A 25,783-nucleotide genomic window follows, 5' to 3' on the forward strand; every position below is an offset into this window, starting at 1 on the left:
TACATATGTATTTTTCAATAATACTTTCATTTTTTGTACACGTCTTAAAGTCTCGGTAAATTCACATTTAAAAAAAAGAAAACGTACAATATTGTACATGTATGTATGTATTTCTCATATTTAATACATGTGTTTTTTTGCAAAATTTTCAATAAGACACAAAATTCACGTATTATACAAATAATTCTCACATATTATTGAATAAAAATAATATATATTAAAAAAATTATATAGTGGCCCGATTAATATATGTAAAGTATAACCTAGTACAACTAGGTTGACCAAAAAAAAAAACCTAGTACAACTAGGAGGGTGTTTTTTTTCCTTAATTTTTATTTATTACACCGTATAGCCGGGCGGCTATACGTTTTAAATATAATGTATTTAAATAGTATAGCCGTCCGGCTATACTCTTTTTGACAAGTGACGCCTAACCGCTTGTTGGTCCTTTTTTTGACTGGTGGAGTGCTGTGAAAACAAAATTGGATACGGGGTAATGACCTAATAGTCAAGAGTGGAGCCGGTCATACTCGTTTTTAAAAAAAAAATAGTAAACTGCTGCTATTGCTTTCTTTCCGCCTGAGAGGCCAGACATCCACCACCTAATTGGTTTAGGTTGAGCCATGATACCAGAATGCTGAAGCAGCTGAATTGGTGGTAACTTGTACATTCCAATTGATGCATAGAAGTCAAGACACTAAGACCCACCCACGATCCCAACTATAGTGCCTGTGAGCCTGACCAAATATATTATGTAGAAATTTACAGTAGTTTTCAGTTAAAGAAAACATTAATGACCAAAAATCCATTACAGACACCTTTCACGACTCTTCTCCTGAAATACAGCTGGTGATTTTTCAACCCAAAGCTTAATAAAGTCTAAAAAGAACAGTATATCAACAATTTTGCATAGTAACGCTAAAACATGTGCACTACTGAATCAATCAAAGACTGAAAGTTTAAAGGAAAAACTTTAAATCTTGGCTACATGAAGACAATCTTTTATTCTCCAAAAATTTATGTGTTCTGTTGCTTTTACAGACTTTCTCCACCATGACAGGAACATTGTGATTCACACAAAGGAAATCACAGAATTATTGTGATTCACACAAAGGAACACTGTGATCCTTTATTATTATTATTTTTTATAGTACTGTTTTTGACACGCCGTGCGGCTATACTGTTTTTTATTTATTAAATAGTATCGCCGTGCGGCTATACGCATTTTTTTTAAAAATAGTATGGCCGCCCGGCTATACGTTTGGGGTATTTTTAAATATAAAAAATAGTACTACCGTGCGGCTATACTCTGTGTTTCAAATTTTAAATCTTACAGCCGGCCGGCTATACGTTTCTGACATGTGCCGCCTAGCGCTATGAGGCAACTTTGTTTATTTTTCGAACAAACAGTAGAGCCGCGCGGCTACACTCTTTTTCCACATGGCTCCTAATTGCTTTAGGGTCTTTTTTATATTAAAAATTAGTACAGCCGTATACCTATATCTTAGAGTATAGCCGCTTGGCTATATGGGTTTGACGAGTAGCACCTAGGCGCTATTTGGAATAAAGAGTAGAGCCGCTCGGCTATACGAAATTTTGTTTAAATTTTGTTTAAAAAAAAATAGTGTAGCCGAACGTACTGGGTTTTTTGTTTTTGTTTTAATTGTCTTTAATAATATAGCCGAGCGGCTATACGCACGCTCGCTCGCTCTCTCTCTCTCTCTCTCTCTCTATATATATATATATATATAAAGGGATCTTTTGTTTCTTTTAAAATTTTTCCCCGATTTAGAGTAGTTTATAGCATTATCTATTACTATTAGGCTATTACCCAAGTCTCTATTGTCCCATTTTAATTTTTTACTTTTCCAGAGTTATTATCCGTATAAAGAATTTAGCACTTTCACTTTTAATACTCTATTATAGACATATGTACGTACTTTGCAATAATACATATGTGTTCTGTACACGTCTTAAAGACTCGGTAAAATTCATGTTTTTAAAAAAAGCAAACGTATAATACTCATATTGTACATGTACGTATGTATTTCTCATACTTAATACATGTGTTTTTTACAAAATTTTCAATAAGACACGCAAAATTCATGTATTATACAAATAATTCTCACATATTATTGAATAAAAATAATAGATATTAAAAAATTTATATAGTGGCAGATTAATATCTGCTTTGGATATTTTGAAACTAGCAAATTAATATCTATAAAGTATAACCTAACGCAACTAGGAGGGTGCTTTTTTCTTAATTTTTTATTTATTAGGTCCATTCCTCTCAACTAATTAGTATCTGCCCCAGTACTAGCACCTTCATCATCACTGCCACCCTCAAGTAAAGCTTTTCCACAAGTCCCAGCAACCTGGATTAATACAGATTAGATATGCATGGTAAACATTGCGAGTATTTAAAATCTTCCCACTCATATACGAGTAGGGCAGCCCCAGAATGAAAAATAAGAATGATTACTCATAATCCAATAATTCCCAAAACCCCGAGATATTCCGAGTTGCAAAACATTTCAGAGAATTAATTATGAGAACCAATTTGTGTTTCCTAACAAAAGTTGATTTTTGGTGCCTCAAGGTTATTAAGAAGCGGAGTTACTAACAAAACAAAGTAGCACTTGTAGAATATTTACCTGTGACAGTAATCTAACTGAAATGGAGTCCAGTAGCCTGAAAGTTTTAACAGAAAAAGTGTCAAATAAAGACCATAACAAATTCTCAACATACAAATCACTTCAAGAGGATCAACACATGTCATGCAATCTTCAGTCAACAATTTTGAAGCCTGTAGTGCAATACAAATCTTTTGTCAGGGAATACAAAGATAAAAGTTTTTCTAAAAACCAGCATGCCTTTGAATAACTACCATGGATATTGGTACAAGTGAAGGCTCATTTTGAGATATCAAAGACCAGATCTTGTCCTTCACAACAGTCTCCTCTGAGAGTAAACAGAAAGAAATGAGGGAACAGGGATGAAAGAGGCATTATGTTGAAATAAACAAGAAGTGAATTTTATATTAGTAATAAAAACACTATATGATAAATAAAATGTCAAAATCATAGCCATACCTGCTTTGATGTCAACAGCTGCAATCTTCATGACAACTAATAGCAAGGCATATATATCATCCAAACGCTGAGCTGCTTTTGTAAAACCAGTTTTGACAAGTTGGATGAGAGGTTCCAGTAATGATGATATCTTAAGTGAAAAAAAGCAAATGTCACCAAAGAGATGAAAGAAGTAGCCTGGTCAAGAACAAGTGCACCAAACCACAGCCAAGTCAACCAGCTAACTCGGAAAACAGCATCTGTACTGTTTTTGCAAATGGCTCGTAGACAACGAAGATGCCCTCTTCTTAGAGCTTCCTTCTCCTTAAGACCAGATGAGAAAAACAAAACTACATCTGATTGAATAGCATCAGCAGATCTTGCTGCCCACAAACCCAAAGCTGAAAAAATTGCAAGCTTCTCCTCCTCATTTCCTGGAAATTAGAACATCGGATAGAAATATAAATACACGAGGAAGAAATATAAATACACATTTCTTGCAGTGCATTGATCATGCCAATTTTCTGGTTAGGAAATGTAAGTCTTTCCTCTGACGCTGTTCAAATTGAAACCTCGAGTTTAAAACTACCAAAACCAGACTTTAAGAACAACCTTGACTAAACGCTCTGAAAATGCATCATCCTGCAGGCTGCAGTAAACAACATGAATTAATGATGCATGCCTGCACTGTGGCAACTTTACACAACGCATTCTTCGAGACTGAAGCAAACATGCGTTTACTGAAAGGGATACATGACCACCGGAGAAGTCTGTAGCGGCCAACATGTGATTGCATCCTCACTTGTCGTTCCATGACCTGAACAAGGGCTGCTGCAAAACTTTTCATTGTAAACCTTTTGTAATGATGTCATCAACAGCTTTCCTTGACCCACGATCATCATAAATGTACAATGTACAATGTTTTAAATATTATATGTACAGCAACAGCAATGCAGGCTCTGTACCCATTTCTGCAGAATTCAAAATGACAAGTAATTTAAGAACATGTGCAGATGATCAGCCCATATCAAAACTGAAAAATATTATGTAATAAACTCAGTAAGCTCAATGGAATCATGGTATCGAATTATCATAAGAAAAATTACAAAGTTTCTTAAAACGATGCTTTGATTTCAAGGTTTAATACCCAATGACGGACTTTGCATCCAAATAATTTCGGGGTTTCTCACCCATGGATTTTGCATCTAAATAATTTCTGGGTTTCTCACCCATAAATTTGTGGCATGCTATGACTAACACAAAAAACAAATGGATTCATTATCCATAGAATTTGGTTTTGCGGGTTTTACCCCATTTGATTGAAGGATGACCACCCATTTGATGAAGGCATATGAGGATCAAGAGAATTGGTCAAAAGCATGGCGGAAATATTTCACAAAAGAGGACATCAGATGGCTCATTGGCTGTCTTTGGTCTCTTCATTTTCGCAGCATTGTAGAAGAAGAACTGCACCTTATTTTTTTCCTTCAGCCTCAAGGCTGTGTTCTCTCTTCTCTGCCCTTGTCCTTTTCCTTTGCAGCTTGCTTTTTTAATTTTATTTTTCCTGTGCAGCCTCACGGCTGCTTTTCCCTTGATCTCCCCACCTCCCTTTTTATTCTTTCTTGCTGTTTATATATTGATCACCCATCAGAGAATGTTCTAATTGATAAGCTGAGCCTCAAAAACGGAAATGCCAATCTCCTATGAGAGTGCCCACTTTTGGTCAAACTCTCATCTTTTTCTTTTTTGAATTTTCTTCCTTTATCTGATCAGCAAGTTTGTTTTGTTTTGAGCACTTATCAATTTAGATTAGATAAGGTTTGTTGTACCTGGGATTTGACCAATACAACCTTGGCCATTTTTTTGTGAATTTTTTTGGTTCAACAGTGACATTGGGGAGGAGGCATAAATGAAGATTTCTTTAGTTTCCTCCAACATTTCAACTTCAAATTTGAAAAGAAACTTATTGTCAACATTAATTTTTGTTGGCATAAGTGTCAAATTATGTGTATACACAAATATGTGCAATTATAATACAATTATGTCCGACTATAACTCATATACACAAACGAAATGAAAATGACAAGCTCTTAACAATTGAAGCTGTGTGATTGTGACTAATACTAACAACATTGAACTTGTGTGAGTCTGTGACTAGTGCTAATAACATTGTAATGGAAGTTGTGTGAGTCTGTGACTAGTGCTAATAACATTGTAATGAAAGTTGTGTGCCTGTGACTAATACTAACAACATTGAAGTTGTGTGAGTACGTGACTAGTACCAATAACATTGTAATGAAAGTTGTGTGACTCTGTATAAAAAAGGTGAATGTACATATATGCACAGAAACGGTCTTATATAAGATTCAACAATGTAAAAAGCGATGTCTCTATGAGGGAGAGACACACACTAGTGTCACTCCTCTCAATCTCATTGATTCCGTTCCGCCCCCAAGTCCCTCCATATTCCATCGATTCTGCACTGTGCTTCTTCTTCTTTGAACAACACTAGCAAGATGACTGACGTGTAGTTTTGATTCTTGATGGATTTGGAGGGTGCATTAAATTCCCCAACCCCTGCCCCACCACATATGTCATACAAAATGAGATATCATAATTAATGAATGAGATGAACTTTCAAACAAGATTTATGGTATAGATGAAGGGAAATATGCCCTTGAATGATCTTCAAATGACATTAACTTGTAGACCGGAGGTCTCAGGTTCGAATCCCCACAACATCATAGTTGTATGCATGTGTGAGAAATCTCCCTTGTAGTTTAGACTATTGCTTGTATGTATTTTCAAATTTATTTTTATTATTATTATTATTATTATTATTATTATGGTCTGGATGAAATGCTTGAATGAAGCTGCCAAAATGATATGTCAGAAGAATAAAAGATATGTCATTAATGCCAAAATGATGAAAATCTTCAAAACATTTAATTAACAAAAAAAAAAAAAAAAATCTGGATTTACAATGTTGAGGCATCAAGAAAATTCATTCATGACATCCAAAAGACATGTTAGTTTCGGCCACAAGAGGAACACAAATCCATACAAAAGCAATCAACTGTCAAGCATCCACGACCTCATAGACTAGGATCAGCTGCCATGCCTTAAATTTTGGAAGTGCTCTACACTTCAACTCAGTTTGGTTTGACCTCTTTTATATATTGCTGAAGTCCATGTATTTCTTACAATATTTGCCTGAGATGCCAAGCCTGGAATCATATCTTATCCTGTTTCATATCAGAAAGAAAGAATCAATCTGCATTAGTAAGTGTACATACATATCGTATACTAAAAAACACATCCATTTTCTGTGTACTTCTCAATAATAGGAAAAATATACGTTTTCGATCGTTACATATTATTTGTGTGTTATACAAGTATTATTTCATTTATGTATTTCATACGTACTTTCTCCATTCTGTGTACTAACTATGATTTGCAAAACTAAAGAAGAAGAAAACAAATTGAAAGAATAGAGAGAGAGAGAGAGAGAGAGAGAGAGAGAGAGAGAGAGAGACCTCTTAGAGGATACTTGAATGGTGTTGCTGCTGCCTATTGAACTGGATTCATTTGGAAGTTTGAAGGCAAAGTATCTTTCTCTGTTCTCCTCATCCTTGCCAATGCTTCTAAAACAATGACTGAGAGCAGAATCACGCCGAGAAGAAACCCGTAGCCTATCTTCCAATCATTTCCTGCAGCTCCAATTTTGATCCCGAGAATTATGTTCACAGCTGCAAAGAAGACTGCAAACCTTCCAAGCCAGTGGTGGTACCAATTCCAGTACTTTCTAATCTTGGCATCCTTGTTGGGTCTAAGAAAAAATGCCAGTATCTGAAAACCTCAAAGTCAAAAACTCAAAAATATCATATCACAGTTCCTTGTATATAGATATGTACTAATCAAAACTATTTTTATAAATTTTTGTAAAATAAATTTAATTGAGAGGGACAAACCTGAAGGATACTAAGCACAAGAACAAAGATCCCTATGGCTCTATGTGTTGGGAAGTGGGCTCCTATTTTGGTATAGAGTTGTTGCCCAAGTACCACAGCTGCCAGCCCAATGACAAACCCAACAAATTGAATTAGTGCATGGAGATAGTACCACAAAGGGTCCTTGTGTTTGAAGTATCTTGGGACAATTGCCCCAACAGGAATTATTAGACCCCATCCAAATATAGCCAATATTCCATGGTTCTTCTTCATCTGCCCAAAGTTTGTAGGTGCCTTAGATGCAGAACCTGCAGAGAAATCGAACAGGATGGTTGTTTTATCGTTGTGCTTGGTTAGGTGGTGGTGCTTAGGGTAACCGCTTCCGATAGCCAAGATAATTGGCTGCCGGGCGAGATGAGTCGGGAATTTCAACTGAAATGCCAGGTAAATTCTGGGGCCATGAAGCACAAGGGAAGCAGGGATGCCGGTGAGTGGCAATTCACCTTTGTCTGGTATGACTTCTGACACCTTTGAACCCTGCAAATAGTATTGCTTAATTCTTGCTTGACCTTTTCTGTTAACCCATCCCACCATGGCACTTGAACCAACCATCATGCCATCTTTGGAAAATCCCAATCCTACCCATCCAGTGGTGTATACAGCAGACAATATAATGTTCATGACATGATCTTCAGTCTGAGAGTACTGCAACAAAGCAAAAAAAAAAAAAAAACATTTTTAATTTTGATGTTATATAATTAAGGATGTCTTAAACAACATTGCAAGTTGCAACTACAAGTTCAGAACCAACTAAACATTGAAGTACAAATTGAGAACAGAGACTTACCCTCAAAACAAAAGTGTTCCAAATAGGCCTACAGACTATATCTGATAAATTACCATATGGTGGTAGCATAAAACTACTCAGCTCATTATCACAAAGCTCTGATACTCCGCCACCCACACCGGCACTATTGACTCCCGGAACATTACTGTCATCATCAGCCACAACCGATATCTTGGTATCCAAGACAAGGGCCAGAATAACACATAGCCTGCAAGCAAACCTCAAAGCCAAAGACCAAGACCCCGAACTCGCCATTCGAAAGACCAAGAACTTTGAATTGAGATCTAAGGCTCAGAACAAGCAGTGACAAAGACCAGGAACAATGTGGGTTGTGAAAGAGAAGCATATTCAGGTCAGGAGGTTGGGAGGTTTTAGTCTCTTGGGTTTGAAGTAAAATGGAATGCGGTTGGTGTTGGTGGGGGCTGGTGGTTGTTGTTGGCGGGTGTTTAAGTTTTAACACCAAAAATAACCAAATCAAAGATTTACAACATGACATCCTACAGCGGTTTGCCATCATTCCGCCAATTCTTGCAAGTTAACCCTCCAACAATGTGTCTCTTTCAACAGTTTATTTATTAAATCCTTTTATTTATTGGGAGAGACATTATTAAATTGCAAAAATAGTGCAATTTTATTATTTGGAAATTCAACAATAACAACAACAACAAAAAATGATAATTTGTGGGTCATATAAGATGATGGATGGATGGATGGATGGATGGATGGATGGATATGATGAATGATGAAACTTTGAAGTTGACTTGTTGTGTATTACAAGATACCATAATGAAGGTCTTATATAATTTGTTTATTGCTTTCAAAAGCATCTTAGCCATTAACCAAATCTAACGGACAGAAACCTCACCACAAGGGAAAATTTGAAAAAAAACACTTGAACAATAGTGACCATTGATGACTTTTTAAGCAATACATAGAAGTAGAGACTACAAAAAATAGTAGAGTCAGTCAGGGTTGAAGTTCAGGCAACATTTTGGATGCAACACCATTATTGCTTGCTAGAACCTGAAGTGCAGATTGAGGCAACAAATCTGTGAGGGATGCAAATTCCCCAACCTGCCCTTTTATTCATGATGGTGTGCAATGACATTTTTAACCTTGAGACCACTGATCTGATCACTGCAGAGACTTGTTTGGAGGGTTCACAGATAGAAGAGATCCTGATCATCTTTTTCCCTTTGCATGTTGACACCAAAAGAATGGACATGAAAAGTGATTTAGCCAGTAACCCTAAAGATATGCTCCTCACCACTCTTCTCATCAACCTTGACAACCCATTTGCTCTTACCACTTCTCTTCTTCCTTCCTCCACCCCAATCTCCCTTTCCAATCTCTTTGTTCTTCCCAATCATGGTGACCTCCATCCCTTTCCCTATCGGATGCTTCGTGGACCTTACCACAACCCTTTCCTCCTTCACTTCCATATGTCCTCCCAGCCCTTTTCTTTCACCAACCAAGTTGTTAGCCACAACCACTGATTTTCTAGGATTCACATCAAGCAACTGCAGCAGCCTTGTGTACTCATCGTTCTTGCAATCAACCAGAGAGAAATCAATGTTCTCATAATTTGACAATAGCTCAGAGGGGTCTCCGGTCCTGAATTCAACCAAGTCTTTTAGGCCTGAGTCTTTGATTACTTTTTTCGATTCGTCGAGAACTGGCTCTGGGACAATGCAGACCAATCTGCCCCCTGTGTGTTTTGCAGCAGCTGCTAAGGCTATTGTTGATGGGGAAACACTTGAGGCCACCTCCACTATGAGCTTGGCTTTCATGCCAGCTGCCAAGGCCGATACAAACTCATTGCTCCCTGGCTCTTGTGTTTTCCATGAGTCACTTTGTTTCCTTTGGTCATTACACTGCAGATTAATACATGAATTTGGAGTTAGCAAATATGAAAGTTTTTCTCACATTCTTCATTAAGCTTCAAACCATGAAGGGAAAAAAGATTCAAAATTGGAAAACTATAGTCCTTGAAAATGCAATCTTATTTGACTTCTCGACATGTTGTCAAACTGGGCAATTGATCGAGTAAATTTTCTTAGAATGTGCATTGGATTTACAGTTGAGCAATGTAACATGTCAAATTTTTGTTGCAAGAAAACATTATCACCACTAAAGTATGTGACAAAGCTTCCATGGTATCATTTCTGCAATGATCTCAAAAGGCAACAAAACCCTAAGAAATACCAAAAATCATGAAGATGAAAAAACCCAAATGATCAATCGAAGCAATCATGGTTTCCAATACTCTGAAACAAAATTGAATAAAACACAAAACAGAGAAATGTACCAGTTTGAGGGTATCAAAATAAGCATTTGAAGCAGAAGCTGCAGACCAATCCATCATCCCCATAGCCCCCATGAGATTAATATAACTTGTTCCAATTCCAACAAAGAACAGAAGATGCAAAAAAACTTGGGCGCAAACAATCAAAAGCAGGGAATTAGAACGCTTTTTTTGCTCTGAAACAGGACAAAAATTACAACGTTTACTGCAGTCCTGGTTTATTGTTTGTGCTCTACTGTTCATATATGTCTTCTGTTTTGTTTTTTGGTTTGTTTTGATTGGTTTGGTTTTTGGTTTGTTTGTTTTGAACAAATATATAAGAGAAGGTGCTTCAGAAGCGTACGATTGGAGCAGAGGAAGGACGCGGAAACATACGCAGTCAAAGCGTGTTAATTAGTTGAAAACCGTAGAGCAAAATGTGCGGGAAAATTAGCTATTACTATTGCTCATTTGTCTAAAAATGGCAAACTCTTAGTTTGACTAGAAGCTTCTTTAGACTACTCTTGAACTGGTTTGTTTGATCTTTTTATTTTTATTTTTCTCTTTTATTCTGCTTTTTCTTTCTTTCTTTTATATATCATAACAAGTTTGAAAGAAAAACAGAAGCCTCACCACTTAGCATATAAATCATAAAGTATGGTAAAAGTTGATCAAAGTTAAGTCAATTTCATTAAGATTTGACAAGTTTGCTGCAACCAAGTTGAAGACTTGAAATTAAATTGTTCACTTTTCTTGTTCAAGAAAAATAAAAAATAAAAAATAATTTACGAGTGTACAAGTTGTGATGTTTAGTTCACTTTTTCAAGCGAAAAAATAGATGTAATTAGTTTAAGAAGTTTAAGCTTAAACTTAGTGATACTTTGACATTGGGTTGAAAATGTTTGGAAGTGCTTTTGGAAGGACTACTAAGTGCCAGTTTGACATTGCTTATTTGGGGTGATAAGTGATTTTTAAAAAATTTTGAGAAGCCCAACCCGTTTGGTAAACTGCGAAAAAATCACTTATTGTTAAAAATTGCTGTGAGAGAAAGCTATAATGGAAAGCAACTAATTAGGTGCTTTCATTTTCTGATTATGCAGGAATCAGTTTTGAAGAGATGTTGGGTTTAATGATTATGCAGCAATCATTTTCTGATTATGCGTAAAATCAACATCAACAACACTTTTAACAAAAATTTTACCAAACCCCAAACTGTTTTCTCTAACAGCTGATTTCTTTCACAGCAAATCTGACAGCGATTATTTTCATAGCACAGCAATGCCAAACTAGCCCTAAGTGCCCGTTTAGCATTACTTATTTGGGGTGATAAATGATTTTTTTTTTAATTTGAGAAGCTCAACCCGTTTGGTCTATGATGAAATCACTTATTATTAAAAATTGATGTGAGAGAAAACTATAAGGGAAAGTAGCTAATGAGGTGCTTTTATTTTCTAATTATGCATGAATCAGTTTCGAAGAAGCCCTCGATTTAATGATTATGCGGTAATCATTTTTTGATTATACAGGAATCAGTACCAACAACACTTTTAACAAAAAAAATCTACCAAACGCCAAATTGCTTTATCTCACAGAAAATCTGTTAGCGACAATTTTCATAGCACAACATTTGGCAGAAAAATTTAGAAATGCTTATAGGTTATAGAAGCGGTTTATGGAGAATCACCTGTTATGTGTTTCTTCAAGAAGCACTCTCAACTTCAAGTGCCTTTTCAAGAAGTACTTGGATTTCTTATGAAAATTTCAACATCTTTATAATAAGCACACATTTTCTAGAAGCGATTATGAGCACTGAAATGTGAGAGTGCATTTACATTCTTATCCCATCCACACCATCACAATGGAGTGTGACAAATTCATGCCCCATTTATTTCCCCTAAACTTAAACAAAAAATAATAAAAATAATAAAATGAAAAAGCCATTTTTTTCTTTTCTTTTTTTACTTGACAAGCCCTCTTGCTACGACAGCTTCCTTGACAAGGTTGAGAGATTGTACAATATCATCACACAATAGGTGGGGATCAGGAATTGTCTCTTCATCCACTGACAGAACAATAGTCATCTTGTTTATGTAACTTTGGAAGTTAATCATCAATGCCTGTAAATTAATCAGTCCTAGTTAATCAAATGCTACATGAAAGCATTTAATTATACCCATAATTAATGATAAATTTTTATGTAAAAAAACTTACATGTGGTTGACCATAAGAACTTGGAGCAAGGAAAGCCATTGGATGGCCATAGAAACCAATTTCCTCAAGTGGACCAACCAGATTGGAGAAGCACATTGTTGTGTGAGAAATAACTCTATGGGATAGAGCACTCGCCCTCTGTTAATTAAACATGGATTATTTTATTAGAGCAGGTTGATTTGTACAAAACCCAATTGAGACATATATATATATATATATATATATATATACCTGATAGATTAATAAGAAATTTTCCTATGCAGACGTCCGAACATTATTACCGTGCGGACATTCAGATGAGAGAATAATTGATAGATTCATTATATATATACCTTAATGCCAAAAAGCTTGAGAACTAGTTCTGCAATGGAGAAGGTGTAAATGGCTTCAAGAGAATGTTTCTTTCTGTCAATTGTGGTCTTGGCTTCTCGAATATAGTCTAATGGGTCATCTCTTAAAGCAATTGTGAAAGGAAGGAGGACATAACCAATCCAATTGCCCCATTTTGCTTCTGTGTTCTTCTCCATCATATCAGCTAAAGCCTGTACTCGCAAATATATAAAAACAAATATTGAAGCTTCAAATTATGATGTTGAGAGCTGCATATATGAAAAATCGAACACAATATTATTTACCTGAATTCCTGCAGCTGGTCTAATATTAATGAGCAAAGTTGATCTGAGGCGAATTTTCTCAGGAAGATTGTTTTTCTTCTCAGCTCCACTGTCCTTGTTCTCATCGTCACCTAGGTGGCCACATGCAAGAATGGAAAATTTTGATTCATGGATTGCATAAATATTTAAGAAAATTAAAAAAAAATGATATTCTAAAATAATTGCAATGAGTTTTTGAAAGGCATTTTAGAGATGGAAGTTCACCATATCTTCTATTGAGGTACCGGGACAAACCAGCCTGTGTGACACCCAAAGCAACATCATTTATGGTCTGCAAAATTCATAAACACTTGAACATTAGATATGAAGTTCAACTAGTGAGGAAGGACACGTAATCGAATCAGAGTAATGCTAGAATAATCACATTAGCAGAATTCATGCGGGTGCGGCAGTTGATATTTTAATTAACAGTTTATCATAGTAGTTGACGTAATATATATGATCCTTCTAGTATTATTCTATCGAATTTATTAAATTGATCATGTTTCCGTTAATTCATAGTTTAGAGAAATTTACTTACCAAGTTCATTGCATTCTTTATCAGCTTCATGTCGTCCAAACTCAGAGTTTGATAAACAAATCGTCGAGGGTTGAACTCACTGCCTGGGGGACCTTTAAGAGGAGTCTTTGTGTCCTCCAAGCACAACGCAGTCAACATAAACATGAATACATCAACAAAAGTATTCCAAAACAACTTCAAAACCCACCAAGCCCCAAAGATGCACCACGAAAATCCTCTGTTAAAAACCCTCTTATCATCATCTTTCTGCTTCTTCACTGGAATGGTTGGGAGAGCCTCAGGGTTTGAGATTTGGCGGGTGCAAGCGAGCAGAAGAGACATGAGAGACGTGCCATCGCCAAGAGAGTGGTGGACTCTGAAAATGCCAGTGCCCTCTGCCTCGGAGGTTTTGAGGTTGAGGAGGTGTAGGTCCCACAGTGGCTTTGACTTGTCAATGGTTGTCTTGCTGAGGTTGTAGATGTAGTCTTCAACAAATTGGTCTGGTGACTCCATGTTTGGATCCAGGTCTGGAATAATTATGTGCTTGTCTAGATCCACCTCCGTTCTGACCCATTTCATCTTTCCTCCATTTTTCTCATCCACGACCTGTGTTGTATAGTAAGTGGCACCAAAATTAAGAAGAGAAAGCTTATTAGAGGTTAAGACATAGAAGTTCTAAATAATATCTAAATTATCAACATGTTTGGGGTTGCTTTTAAAAGTGCTAAAAAAACTTATCACAACTAACTTTTCGATATCATAAAAACACTTTCATGTGCTTCTCCAAAAAAACACTTCAAAGTACTTTATCAAGAACCACTGTGATTTTTAATAAAACTTTTTGGTCATAAAAACATTTCCATGTGCTACGTTGGATGTAATTAATATAACATATATGCATACATAAGTGACATCATGTGATCATATGAACTTAAATCATTTGAGTTTTGTTTGGATAGTAAATATTTACCAGTAAACTAGAGAAGCGAGGGTGCCTGAGCAAAGTGTGGGGCAAGTTGGCCTTAAAAACCTCAGGGTAAATCCTAGTCTTGCCCCCCATGATTGCTACAATATGCAGGTTGAAGTTTGGTTCATGGAACAAACGAGCCGCTGGGCTCAGTGGCTCTTCTTCCACATTCATCATCTCCTTGTTGCAGTTCCTTATGTCCACGCCAGCTACTCCTCCATCTCTTCTTCCCTCCTCCTCCTCCTTTGCTCTCTTCATTTTTATAGGAGCTGGCTTCCTCAACCTAACACCTACCTCAGTCTCCATTTTTATTTAGGCTTCAGGGTAATGCATGCCTGCAGGCTCAGGATTATATATATACACAATATATTATTTTTTTTACCTTTTTTTTTCCTTTAACTTTTTGGATAATCAAGTCATTATGATTTACAGGTGAGTTGCTGACCGATTTATGTGTCTTTTGCTGAAGTAGAAAACAATCGGTAATTAATTTCTCACTAGAGAACAATAACCGTGTGATGTAAGTCCTGATCCAGATCCTGATCATCAAGGTTTCCGGATGCGGTTTTCGTTTACCCTATGGCCACGCGGTACAATCTCCAGCAATGTCATGATCCAGGTGGCTTTGAAGTTTGACCACCGAACCTTTTTTTTTAAAATAATTTCTCAGTGTAGGGTAAGAAAATATATAAAAGTAAAAACTTTAATCAGCTCTTTGTTAATAAGAAAATTAAGCCAATAGAAAGAACGTGCAAAACAAACCGTGGATACAAATCAGAGCTGATCATGGCTAAGCCAGGAAGCCAAAGGCAAAAAGCTATAAAGCTAATCGCTCTTTCTTTCGTCATGGTAATTAATGAATAAAGGAATGGTAAATCATGTGAATTAAAAGAATTACTGCTGCCATCCTATTTACTGACCAATTTCTAACCCCTCCTAGCAAAGAAAATTAACCAACCAGACCTCCCTTCCCTACTTGGACCAAGCAACTGCTTCAATCTCAGACTGAGCACTTCTGTACAGCTCTAGCCTCTTTGCAAGGGACGTCCGCCGCTGCATCACTGCTGGGTCCTCATCCAGCAACTTAGCCAACTGCCTTGCCTGCAAATAAATATTGATTAAATACATGTTCTCTGTATAAAGCCCGAAACGGTGAAACATTCAAAAATTCAATAAATATTTGATTGAGAGAGAAATAACTGACAAAATTCGTTATCCACTTTATAATTTTAGGTTTCTTTCAAATACCACATAAATATTTGTTCATATTTTTATGTAATTAGTCAAATTGGCACACGTTTTTGCTCGTGTCAAGAGACTAGTTACTTTAATACAATCCAGCTAGGTTTTCTCTCTTTTAATATTATTTAAAAAATATTTCTGTGTGTCTCATGTATTGAAACCTCACCTCCTTTGCACCCAACTCTGCGAAGAAATGATCGAGCAAGCAGCGTTTGGCCTCTCGTACTTGGCAGTAGACAATGGACTTTGGAATAGCAATTCTTAAACTCGAGCAAACCATGTTGACATAGTTCAAGACATTGTGTCCTGTTTGTTTCAAAAATACAAAGAAACCATGGTGAAAGTCAAAGTAGCATAGCATTAGAGTGAGAAAGTCAAGGTCAAAGTTGAAGCAAACTCACCAACCCGGCGGAGGTATGAATCATTGTATCGATCGAAAAGTGAGACTGTGGGATTTCCACCCTTCTCAATATCTTGAGGAAGCTTGCGGAAGAAGTCAACAGTCAAGTAACCACACTCCATATCAACCAGCTGCAGAGTGGCTCTCTTGCTTTCTTCTTTCATCCTTTCCAGCGACTCAAAAGCTGCATTTGCAACTTCCACTCTTAAAGGGGGATACTGCTTTAGTTCCTGCATATATATATATATATGCCATGGAAGAACCGTTCAATTAAAAATAAAAGATTGTATTAGGGAAAAATTAACGAAAGTATTTTTTCTCTCTGTCAATCTTGGTTTTAACTCAATTTCTAAAACCTAAGAACATTTTGGATATTTTATAGGCAATTCAAGAATTCAAGGTGATGTTGAGGGACTTGCCGTTGTCTCACTTATAGACTTCTGTGCCAAATCCTTCAATATACCATGAACCTGAAATCGGGAGAAAACATATCAAGCAAATCGTTTAAGGCACTGACATAGAATATATGTTATGTAATGAACCACTCACTTATATGTTGCATTTGTTTTTTTAAAGTTTCCAACATGGGATTTTATATTCTTCAACAAAAATTCCCGAGGTTTAAGTGCCTAGGGAGATTACAGGTGAAGATATGTACGCATACCGCATCAACAGCCGCCTCTGCAGGACCTCTTATGCATATCAGTGAAGATTCAATAAGGCGACGGTATCCTTGTTCAGGAGCAATTAGATGAGGCTGATATCCATCTGCTTCAGTAATTAGCTTTCGGATGTTATCCATTGAAAGTTGCTTGTCAAATTGCAACCGCTTCAAAGCAGCTGGAAATTGATTATCAAACACACCATAAATTTTCTCACCACCAGAGCGCCTGCAGAAATTGAACCCAAGGTTGAATAAGAAATTAACATGAGATGAAAAAAAAATCAAATAGGACAATATGCTAGCAGGAAACATACACGCCATCGAGATGTTCTTTAAATATCTGATCAAAAGTACGAGATATTTCCATGATCACATATAATTTTCCCTGCATGTCGAAAGTAGAGATCAAATTACGTAAGCATTAATTAGCAAGATAAAAAGGAAACGGATGAGACAGAGAAAAATGCGTATGTATATTCTTACTCCAGCATCAGCAGCAATGGGCTTCCCAAGTCGGCTTAGTTCTGATTCTAGTTCACCAATAGTTTTGCTGATGAGAGATTGAAGGCCTGGAATTCGTGATTTGATGACAACTTCCAAATGCTAAAAATTTGACACATTTTGTGCTAGTAAGATGTGTGTCGGTGGAACAAAATAAAAATGTGCTTCCCTAAAATTAACAATCTCAAAGACCAATTCTTGTGCATCAAACTTCAACAACAATTGAACCATATGTAATGTATTTAGGAGAACAAACCTGCATACCTTAGAAAGCACCCTTCCTAAATGCTCAGAACCCATCCTGTTTGCAAGATGCCTGTACTCTGCGCTACTTGCAAAATATTCACGCTCTCTACGCCTAGCAGCAATCATATCGATGCTCTTGTTTATGTCTGCTTGGGAGCGATTGACAACACCAATCCAAGGGAACTGTAGCTTATATGATCGTCCTTCCAAAATCTGACAAGTAAATATAAAATAAACCCCGGGAAATTAGAAACTCTGAAGAGGCCACAGTGAAAATGAGAGGAGACTTTTGAGTACAAAACAGATGATGAGAGCCAAGAAAGTTGCTGCATCTAAGTGCAACATCATCTTCATCTTGAAAATTATGAAAGCCTAAACTTTTACTCACTTTTCAAGTTCATCTAAATTAACTAAACTATCTCATTTGCAAACAGGACATACCAGAAGAGATAATATAAACTAATATCTGAAAATCAATAACATAAGAAAATACCATTCATTACCTTTGCAAGGGAAAAATAAAGCTAACGACAACTTTCACCTACTCCAACAAGTCATGCCACAATGAAACTAAACCAAAAATAAGAACCTTACAAAAAAAAAAAAATGCATGTCATTGATCATCACAGAACACCACCAATACATTTTACTCAAACCAAGAGGCTTCACAACAAGGGCTCTGAAAATGAAGCAATAAAAGGTCACCAAGTAGCTAAATTACTTGATTCCACATCATTTAAAAGCAAACAGGTGTGGTCCTTTTTTTTTTTTTTTTTTTTCCGTTTTCCAGTTGGCTATGAATTTGGAAGCAACTTACATCAACTGCATTTGTACCCTGGTCCATAAGATCAATCTTTGTCAGAACTCCAAACGTCCTCTCCCCTGAGAATTGGAAACCAAACTTAAAATCAATGCGCATGAAAGGTAAACTTCTCCTAATAAGTTAATCTGCAACTTTTCTAATGACATATACGTGTTGACCAATTGAATACTAGTGCATTTCTCTGAACAAGAGGAAACAAGACTTAAGTAAGGTTCTCGTGAAACAAATGGAATCTTGACTTTAATGTTTACCAAGGTTTCAAGAAACATGTAATGTAGTGTTTTATGTACATAAATCAATAAAGGTGAGTATCACAAATTAGAACTTAGATATTGGACTTCAAATATAGATGATCACCTCTTTCTGCAAAACTGTTTACAACAATTATGTTCATCTATAGAAAACAAATTTAAATGAAAACGAACTGTTACTATGATCTCCAAATTGTGCGATTCAGCTTACTTTCACATCACTGCTGCAAAATTTTAACTAATCTTACCTTTAGGGTCTACTTCACGAGAGATCTTAATTGCATCAGACGTAGCAAGATCTTGGTTAGCAGGGGAAATTGCCAGAATAATACAGTTGGGCTGCAATAACAAGCATATAGTAAGGGACATACAGTGCGCAATTAAAAAAACTAACACAAAAAGCACATAGGAAATCCAATCAAAACCCTTCTTTATTATGCAAGTCTCATAAACTAATAGCTAAAATATATGCTCAACAATTCTGTAAACAAATTACCTTCTCAATGAAGGCCCGAACCATATCCTCGATGTCCTGCACTGTGCCCTCCGGTTGACCATCTACAAGACCACACAATTAACACGTTCCTAAGTCCTAACTATTTTGAAAACGTTGAAAGGAAATTATAACTCACCAACAGCTACTTTTGTGAGTCCAGGAAGATCAACCAGTGTCAAGTTCACAACTGCCAAGCTCAAACAAATCATAAACATAAATCGAAACAGCTTTAATAAAAGCACTATGCAATTACTTGAAGAAAAAAAGAACACCTATAAAAGAGAACAATTTATCGTGAGCTCAGTGAAGATAACAGAGAAAATTTTAGTGAGATAGAATTAAAACCATGAATAAAGAGAACAATTTCGCGAGCCACGGAGAATACGACCTCTCTTTCTTTTTGTGAATATCATCAAATTAAAATTATTCAAATTGGCTATAACTCTATCTCACCATTAGGGGAGAAAATACTAAGATGGATTGGGACGCTTGAAATCGCCTTCGACCGGCCGGTCTCTCTGTCAGTCTCATCAGATATCTCCTTCCTCACAGCAGCTACAAATAGAAAAAATACAAGATTTTGACATCAACGACGAAAGTCACAAAACCAAAACAATCTGCACAGATAATAATAAGGAAGAAGAAGAATGTACCAAAATCAGTGAACCTCTTCCTTGGGAGATGCATAAACTCTGCGTATTCTCTTCCTTCATCGATCTTATGCAGCTGCAAAACCAGAGGACGACGCGTAACAATCCCTGCGCAGAACGTCTTCGAATCAGAATACGAAACGCATAATCAACACGTTCGCGTAAGAAACTAAAAACAACTGCGTACCTGAACCACGAGGAAGAAAGTCCTTGCCAACAATGCTCTCCAACACCGACGACTTGCCGGAGCTCTGCGAAGCAAAAAAAAAATTTGTGAGAATTGTGAACTTCGAAGATTCGAGAAGATTGAATTGGAGAATAAGAGAGAGGAGAGACCTGGCCTCCGACGACGGCAATGGAGGGCAAGGAGTCCCAGAGAGTGGGCATGGCGCTCTCGTCGCCATGGTCGCCGAGAGCTGTGCACGCCCTCTGTATTTTATTCACCAGAGATATCAGATTCTCCATTGGATGGATGAACGAGTGGGATCGGTGAGTCGAGTCGAGTCGGATCAGTCGAGAGAGAGAGAGAGAGAGAGAGAGAGAGAGAGAGAGAGAGAGAGAGAGAGAGAGAGAGAAAGAGATATAACAGAAATTTGGATTGGAAGTCGGAGAACGAAACGACGGGAAATGGAATCTTGGGTCGTTGGTGCGAAAATTAGTATTCTATCAAGTTTAAAAATTGGGTAAGTTTTTGGGTTTAGCCCAAGCGAGGTGTGACCGATTCTACCGCTGATAATTTAATGGGCTTTAAACGAAGTCTATGTGAGCCCAATGTTTCTAGTGACCTTTATGGGGAGGCTATAATAAGGAGTTTAAAGTGAGGAGACTATTTAGGGAGGTCAATCTCACCATTAACAAATGTAAAGAAATCATGAGACTTAAACATTTTAAATGTTTTGATGGTGAGATTGGCCTCCTTAAATAGCCTCTTCACTTTAAACTTCCCATTGTAGCCTCCTCACTTGGTACAATAAGTAAAAAATGGACTCTTGATGGGTCGTTTCTCCAACAATTATATCATCCATGATAAAGAGTGTTAATATTTTGTGGTGCTTAAGCTTTCATTCACATATGATTAGTAAACACATGAGTAATCCATAAAAAAAACACTAGACTTACAAGCTTTCACACAGTGAGGTTGATTTTTATGTATTATAATAACACATATTGGTCTCAATATATTATAAAAAATCACATATACTTGTTACCCTTTATCAACAATGAACTATGTTACAACGGAAAAAAAAATCCGGACAAGGGAGTATTGTTAGATATGAAGTTTAAGTTGAGTCGTATGATCAAATACATCAAACAAAATATTTGTATTAGCTTTTATCCAACTTCGTAGATCAAAAAGTAGAATTTATTTGGTGGATTAGAGTTTAAGATGAGATATAATTTAGATTCTACAAATTTTGCGCAACATATTAGAGAATCGATTTAGTTTTTCAATGGGAATGGGGTACCTATGAAAGATGCAAAGAGAAACTCATCCATCAACAAAACCTTCCAACCTCACTTCTCTTGTATGTTGGCAAGGTCTATGCCGGCAAAATTTCCAAGATTAATTTTTCTTTTTAAACAGTATAGCCGTGTGGCTATACGTTATATATATAAAAAGATGAGCCACAGTAAAGCCGGGCGGCTATACTATTTCTTAAAAAATCTAGTATAGCCGGGCGGCTCTACTATATATATATATATATGTGTGTGTGTGTATAGAGAGAGAGAGAGAGAGCCACCGAGCGCCTATGCGCCACGTGTCAAAACAATAAAGCCGCGCGGCTATACTATTTAAAAAAAATTTAAGAAGAGTAGAGCCGGGCGGCCCTACTAATTTTTAAAACAATTAAAAACTGAGTATGGCCGTGCGGCTATACCATGTATATATATATATATATATATATATTTTTTTTTTGAATAATGCTACTTTTACCACATTTGTATACCTCATTCTCATACCACCTTATATGACAGATGAGGTGAACAATACATCAATTAAAATTAATTTAAAGTTTTCTTAACTTTTATGATTTATTGACACTTTTTAATTAATGTAATTGTCCACTTCATCTGCCACATAAGGTGGTATGAAAATGTGTGATATAAATGTGGTAAGTGTATCATTACTCATATATATATATATATATATATTATTTTTAATCAATAATATGTGAGAATTATATGTATAATACTTGAATTTCGTGTGTCTTAATAAATTTTTTTTTGTAAAAAATACGTGTATACATGTATAATACATTATTAAACGTGAAAGTGCTTAAATCTTTATACGGATAATAACTCTAGAAAGGTAAAAAATTAAAAAATGGACAACAAATACAAGTAATGGCCTAAGGCCCCGTTTGGTTCATGGAAAAGGAGACTTATGAATGAGAAATCAATTACTTTCCCATGTTTGGTAAGTCCAGGAATAAGAAATCATTGCCTAGCCCATAGAAAGTGAAGTTATATTCCCAACTTGGGTTTTGTTTTTCCTCATCATGAAAAAGTTTGGGGAAATGAACAAACATTAAATACACATTTTTTATGACTATTTTGTCCTCATTAACAATTTAGAATTACAATATATTATTAAATGCATTCTTTATAAAAATAAAAATAAAATTAATATGGGTATAATTGAAAATTTGTACAAACTTTGTTTTCCATTCCTACTCAAAACAAATATGGGAAAGGAAATAAAGTGTTATCTCCCAGTTACTTTCCTAGCATTACCAAACGTGGGAAAGAAATCTTCCATTTCTCATTCCTTAGGAAATGATATGGGAAATGATTTACCCTCAAATTCATTTCGTGAACCAAATGGGGCTTAATAGTAATGAATAGGGTTCTTGGACTATGAAGAAATTTAATTAAGACACTCAAATGATTAAAGTAATTAAAAAAGACTAATTAAAGTAATTAAAAAAAAAAAACCACTCCTGAAGAAAGTTCGGGAAGAGATGCCTATTCAATTTCCAAGAAAATCCAAAATGTGGAAAATGTACTCTCAAGAGTCTCTAGCATATTCCTTCCTCATTTGGATGTCCAAGGGCAAAATCGTTAAAATGACCCAAAAAGGGCTTTTTCCCTGCCACAAATTCTCCTCCCATATAAATACCAGTCCTCTCCAGCTCATAAATTCCGCTTTCCTCCATTCTCATGCTTCCAGAGCGATTCACAATGCCTGTAAATTGCTCTCTCTGAAATGCTGACTGAAACCAAAGGCCTCACATGGACTCAGTTGTAACAAAGCACGCATTCAGTTCCTTCAAGCTCAGCCCATCACAGACCCAACAGCCCCTTCACACCACCACAACACACTTCTCCTTCTTCAGATTCTCTCACTTAAAAAAACTCAGAAAATCAACATCTTCAATCTCTTGCTCTCATATACCTCCTTCCAATCCCAGACGCCCAAAATTCATATGGGATTCTCATAACTTTCCCTTAAATCCCATCTGGTTCTTGGTCCCAGTCCTCCAAAGCATCAGAGTTTTAGCTTCTTCACGAACCCAGAAGTGGGTTTCTTTCTTACAGGCTTACAGAGGCACGGAGTGTGTTGTACATGAAAAAAATAATGATTTTTTACATAATAGCGGGATTGGAGTTGCTTTGTTAAGCGTGACATCCAATGCCAAAGTAAAAATTAGTCCTTTCGTGGCTCAATTGGCTGCGAATCCGACCTTTGTTTCGGGCTTGTTCGCGTGGTTTATGGCACAGTCGACAAAGGTGTTGTTGAATTTCTTTGTGGAGAGGAAATGGGATTTTAGAATATTGTATGCTTCTGGAGGCATGCCTTCGTCGCACTCGGCGTTGTGCACGGCTTTGACGACCTCTGTGGCTCTTTGTCATGGTGTTGCAGACTCGCTTTTTCCTGTTTGTTTGGGGTTCAGTCTCATTGTTATGTATGATGCTATTGGTGTTCGACGACATGCTGGTATGCAAGCAGAGGTAAGAAGTCAATTTGGGTTCTTTCTATTTTGTATATCTATAACATATTGAATCTTTTTCTTTCGGGATGTTTGTTTTGCAAGCTGGGTTTTATTGACAGGCATTTGTGATGATTGATTAGTGTAATATGGCAGTTGAATATGATTAACAAATTGGAAGGTTGAGAGTTAATTGATTAAGACCTTGGTTTGGTTGGTCATTCGTTGCACTTGGAACTCTTGGTCTAAATGTTGGGGTTTAAAGTAATAATGTTACATCGTGAGGTAGATGATAGATTTTGCATCATTGTCGTGGAGCCATACGACCCATTATCCTCATCCAGATATGTCTTCTGAAAGCAATGAGCCATGAGAGAATTCATGAAACTGAAGTGCCAAAGCGCAATTCGATATCCTTTCATTTTAATTTGATGTTTGAGTTACAGGCCTCTCTTTAATCACAAGTTCAGTTATGTTTAATAGTTCTCTCTGACTGGCCTGTTGAATGTGCAATGTATGTGAGTAGTACTTTTTAGTTTTCTCTAAACAAGTTGCTATAGGATTTATGCCTGTTGTGAGAGTAAACAATTTGTGTCAGGTCCCATTGATCCTAAAAATAAAGAAGGTCCCTCATGCTTTTCTGGGTGTTTAAAAGGTGAAGAAACAGAGAAAACTACAACTTCTGTGGTTAATGTGTCACAGAGTTTATAGGAGGGCATGTAGCATTGGGTCAGGTCTAATAACTAGGAAAATTTTCACTTCTGAATTTTCATGGAATTGAACCTAGGAAAAAATCACAAATCTAAGGTGATATTAATGCTAAAATTTTATGAATGAGAAGACAATCAAAATTTTGCAGCCTTGTAGTCATAATCTTTGTTGATTTTCCTTCTCATCCCAAATGGCAACCAAATTTAAATTTTGCTGGCATCTTATAAATTCTGCAAATCCTCTGTATTCTGAGCAATCGTGCAATTAGTCATCGTATAGTTCTGGTAGGTTGCTTAGTTATTTACTAGTTTCCCTTACTTGCCAAAGACCATTCTCTTTTTGGTGTATGTGTGTGTTATTTGACTTACCGGTGTTGTATTTTGATTTTCTTGTGAATATTTGTGACTGCGATGACACAGGTTCTTAATATAGTCGTTGAGTACTTGTTCGAAGGGCATCCCATCAGCCAAAAGAAGCTCAAGGAACTGCTTGGCCACACTCCCTCACAGGTTATTGCTGGAGCTCTCCTCGGCATCATAGTCGCTTGTGTTTGTTGTCAGGGAAGCTTGGTTGCTACCTGAGCTGACTTTGCAGGTAATTTTGGTCAGATTGTGTTGACACACACACCATTCTAGTGTTGACATGGCCACAGAAATGATTGTACTCGATTTCTTCATTCAATATCAGATAGAATTTGGTTCACAAAGTTGACGACAGAAATGTTATTTTGTACCTCCGCAACTGTTTAGAGCCATGCCTGACTATAAACAGATTTGAAAAATGTATACAGAGATCCTAGACATGAAGCAAGCTTACATAACTATCTTGCCATCCGTAGTTAGAAATTTCAGAGACTTTGCTAATTGCTTTGGAAGGTCCCAGGCCAGATAATTTGCTTTATGATGTTGCAGAATTCCAAAAATGTTGGCCAGAAATTTGCCTTCAAAGGACTGTGCTGTAAATTTGCATGCAATTTGTATATAAGTGAATAGTTTACCACGTTGGCATTTCCTCCATGGAAGTAGCTGCAAGATTATTTCCTTTTACCAATAATTCCGACCAACATGGATAATAGAACCCGAGCCTATGCATTTAGAGGTCGTGTATTTATCAACATTTGTTTTTAAACTTTGTTGGATCAACGGAAGAAAACCACATGACACTCCATGCTCTTCAAAAGTTTATGTAAAACTAAATTGCTCTCCCTTCAGGAAACAGAATGGCCGTAATCTACCAAGGAATCCAAGTTAGCGTCATGAAAGATATAACGAAGTTAGATAAGCCCGCTGTTCCAGCTCATGTAATGCGGCACCGAGGGAGGAAGATAAGGAAGTTGTAGATTCTAAATGAATAAAATAATT

The 25,783-nt window shown here is 36.5% G+C and overlaps 5 protein-coding genes across 6 annotated transcripts; 1 reads left to right on the forward strand and 4 right to left on the reverse strand.

The window, feature by feature from the left end:
• Positions 1–5,961: 5,961 nt before the first annotated feature.
• On the reverse strand, positions 5,962–8,207 carry LOC103332211 (Cytochrome b561/ferric reductase transmembrane with DOMON related domain-containing protein). The gene is made up of 4 exons (XM_008234935.3): positions 7,872–8,207; positions 7,046–7,729; positions 6,611–6,923; positions 5,962–6,319 (listed from the first exon to the last, which is right to left on the reverse strand). The coding sequence occupies exons 1-3, from the start codon at positions 8,124–8,126 to the stop codon at positions 6,645–6,647; spliced, it is 1,218 nt and encodes a 405-aa protein (XP_008233157.2). The 5' UTR covers positions 8,127–8,207; the 3' UTR covers positions 5,962–6,319; positions 6,611–6,644.
• A 400-nt stretch (positions 8,208–8,607) lies between these two features.
• On the reverse strand, positions 8,608–10,448 carry LOC103332210 (uncharacterized). Its single transcript, XM_008234934.3, has 2 exons — positions 10,180–10,448; positions 8,608–9,745 (listed from the first exon to the last, which is right to left on the reverse strand). Exons 1-2 carry the CDS (start codon positions 10,417–10,419, stop codon positions 9,107–9,109), a joined length of 879 nt encoding a protein of 292 aa, XP_008233156.2. The 5' UTR covers positions 10,420–10,448; the 3' UTR covers positions 8,608–9,106.
• A 1,489-nt stretch (positions 10,449–11,937) lies between these two features.
• On the reverse strand, positions 11,938–15,083 carry LOC103332209 (medium-chain-alcohol O-fatty-acyltransferase-like). Its single transcript, XM_008234933.2, has 7 exons — positions 14,510–15,083; positions 13,561–14,145; positions 13,245–13,311; positions 13,002–13,111; positions 12,699–12,908; positions 12,367–12,504; positions 11,938–12,272 (listed from the first exon to the last, which is right to left on the reverse strand). The coding sequence occupies exons 1-7, from the start codon at positions 14,810–14,812 to the stop codon at positions 12,114–12,116; spliced, it is 1,572 nt and encodes a 523-aa protein (XP_008233155.2). The 5' UTR covers positions 14,813–15,083; the 3' UTR covers positions 11,938–12,113.
• A 112-nt stretch (positions 15,084–15,195) lies between these two features.
• On the reverse strand, positions 15,196–20,333 carry LOC103332207 (phragmoplastin DRP1A). The gene is made up of 16 exons (XM_008234928.3): positions 20,116–20,333; positions 19,967–20,030; positions 19,783–19,887; positions 19,583–19,684; positions 19,266–19,316; positions 19,130–19,191; positions 18,882–18,972; positions 18,377–18,441; positions 17,578–17,772; positions 17,296–17,415; positions 17,127–17,197; positions 16,813–17,038; positions 16,568–16,618; positions 16,150–16,378; positions 15,915–16,054; positions 15,196–15,607 (listed from the first exon to the last, which is right to left on the reverse strand). The coding sequence occupies exons 1-16, from the start codon at positions 20,242–20,244 to the stop codon at positions 15,479–15,481; spliced, it is 1,830 nt and encodes a 609-aa protein (XP_008233150.1). The 5' UTR covers positions 20,245–20,333; the 3' UTR covers positions 15,196–15,478.
• A 2,550-nt stretch (positions 20,334–22,883) lies between these two features.
• Positions 22,884–25,772, forward strand: LOC103332206 (Acid phosphatase/vanadium-dependent haloperoxidase-related protein). 2 transcript variants are annotated; one of them, XM_089053165.1, is made up of 3 exons: positions 22,884–23,733; positions 24,842–25,016; positions 25,634–25,772. In XM_089053165.1, the coding sequence occupies exons 1-2, from the start codon at positions 23,014–23,016 to the stop codon at positions 25,001–25,003; spliced, it is 882 nt and encodes a 293-aa protein (XP_088909291.1). In that variant the 5' UTR covers positions 22,884–23,013; the 3' UTR covers positions 25,004–25,016; positions 25,634–25,772. The 2 variants fall into 2 exon arrangements, with proteins under 2 accessions (XP_088909291.1, XP_008233149.2); XM_008234927.2 differs by lacking the exon at positions 25,634–25,772 and having other exon boundaries at positions 22,888–23,733; positions 24,842–25,421.
• Positions 25,773–25,783: the final 11 nt, after the last annotated feature.

This window comes from Prunus mume, linkage group LG5 (genome assembly GCF_029339155.1).
Source record: "Prunus mume cultivar Tortuosa linkage group LG5, ASM2933915v1, whole genome shotgun sequence".
Lineage (NCBI taxonomy): Eukaryota > Viridiplantae > Streptophyta > Magnoliopsida > Rosales > Rosaceae > Prunus > Prunus mume.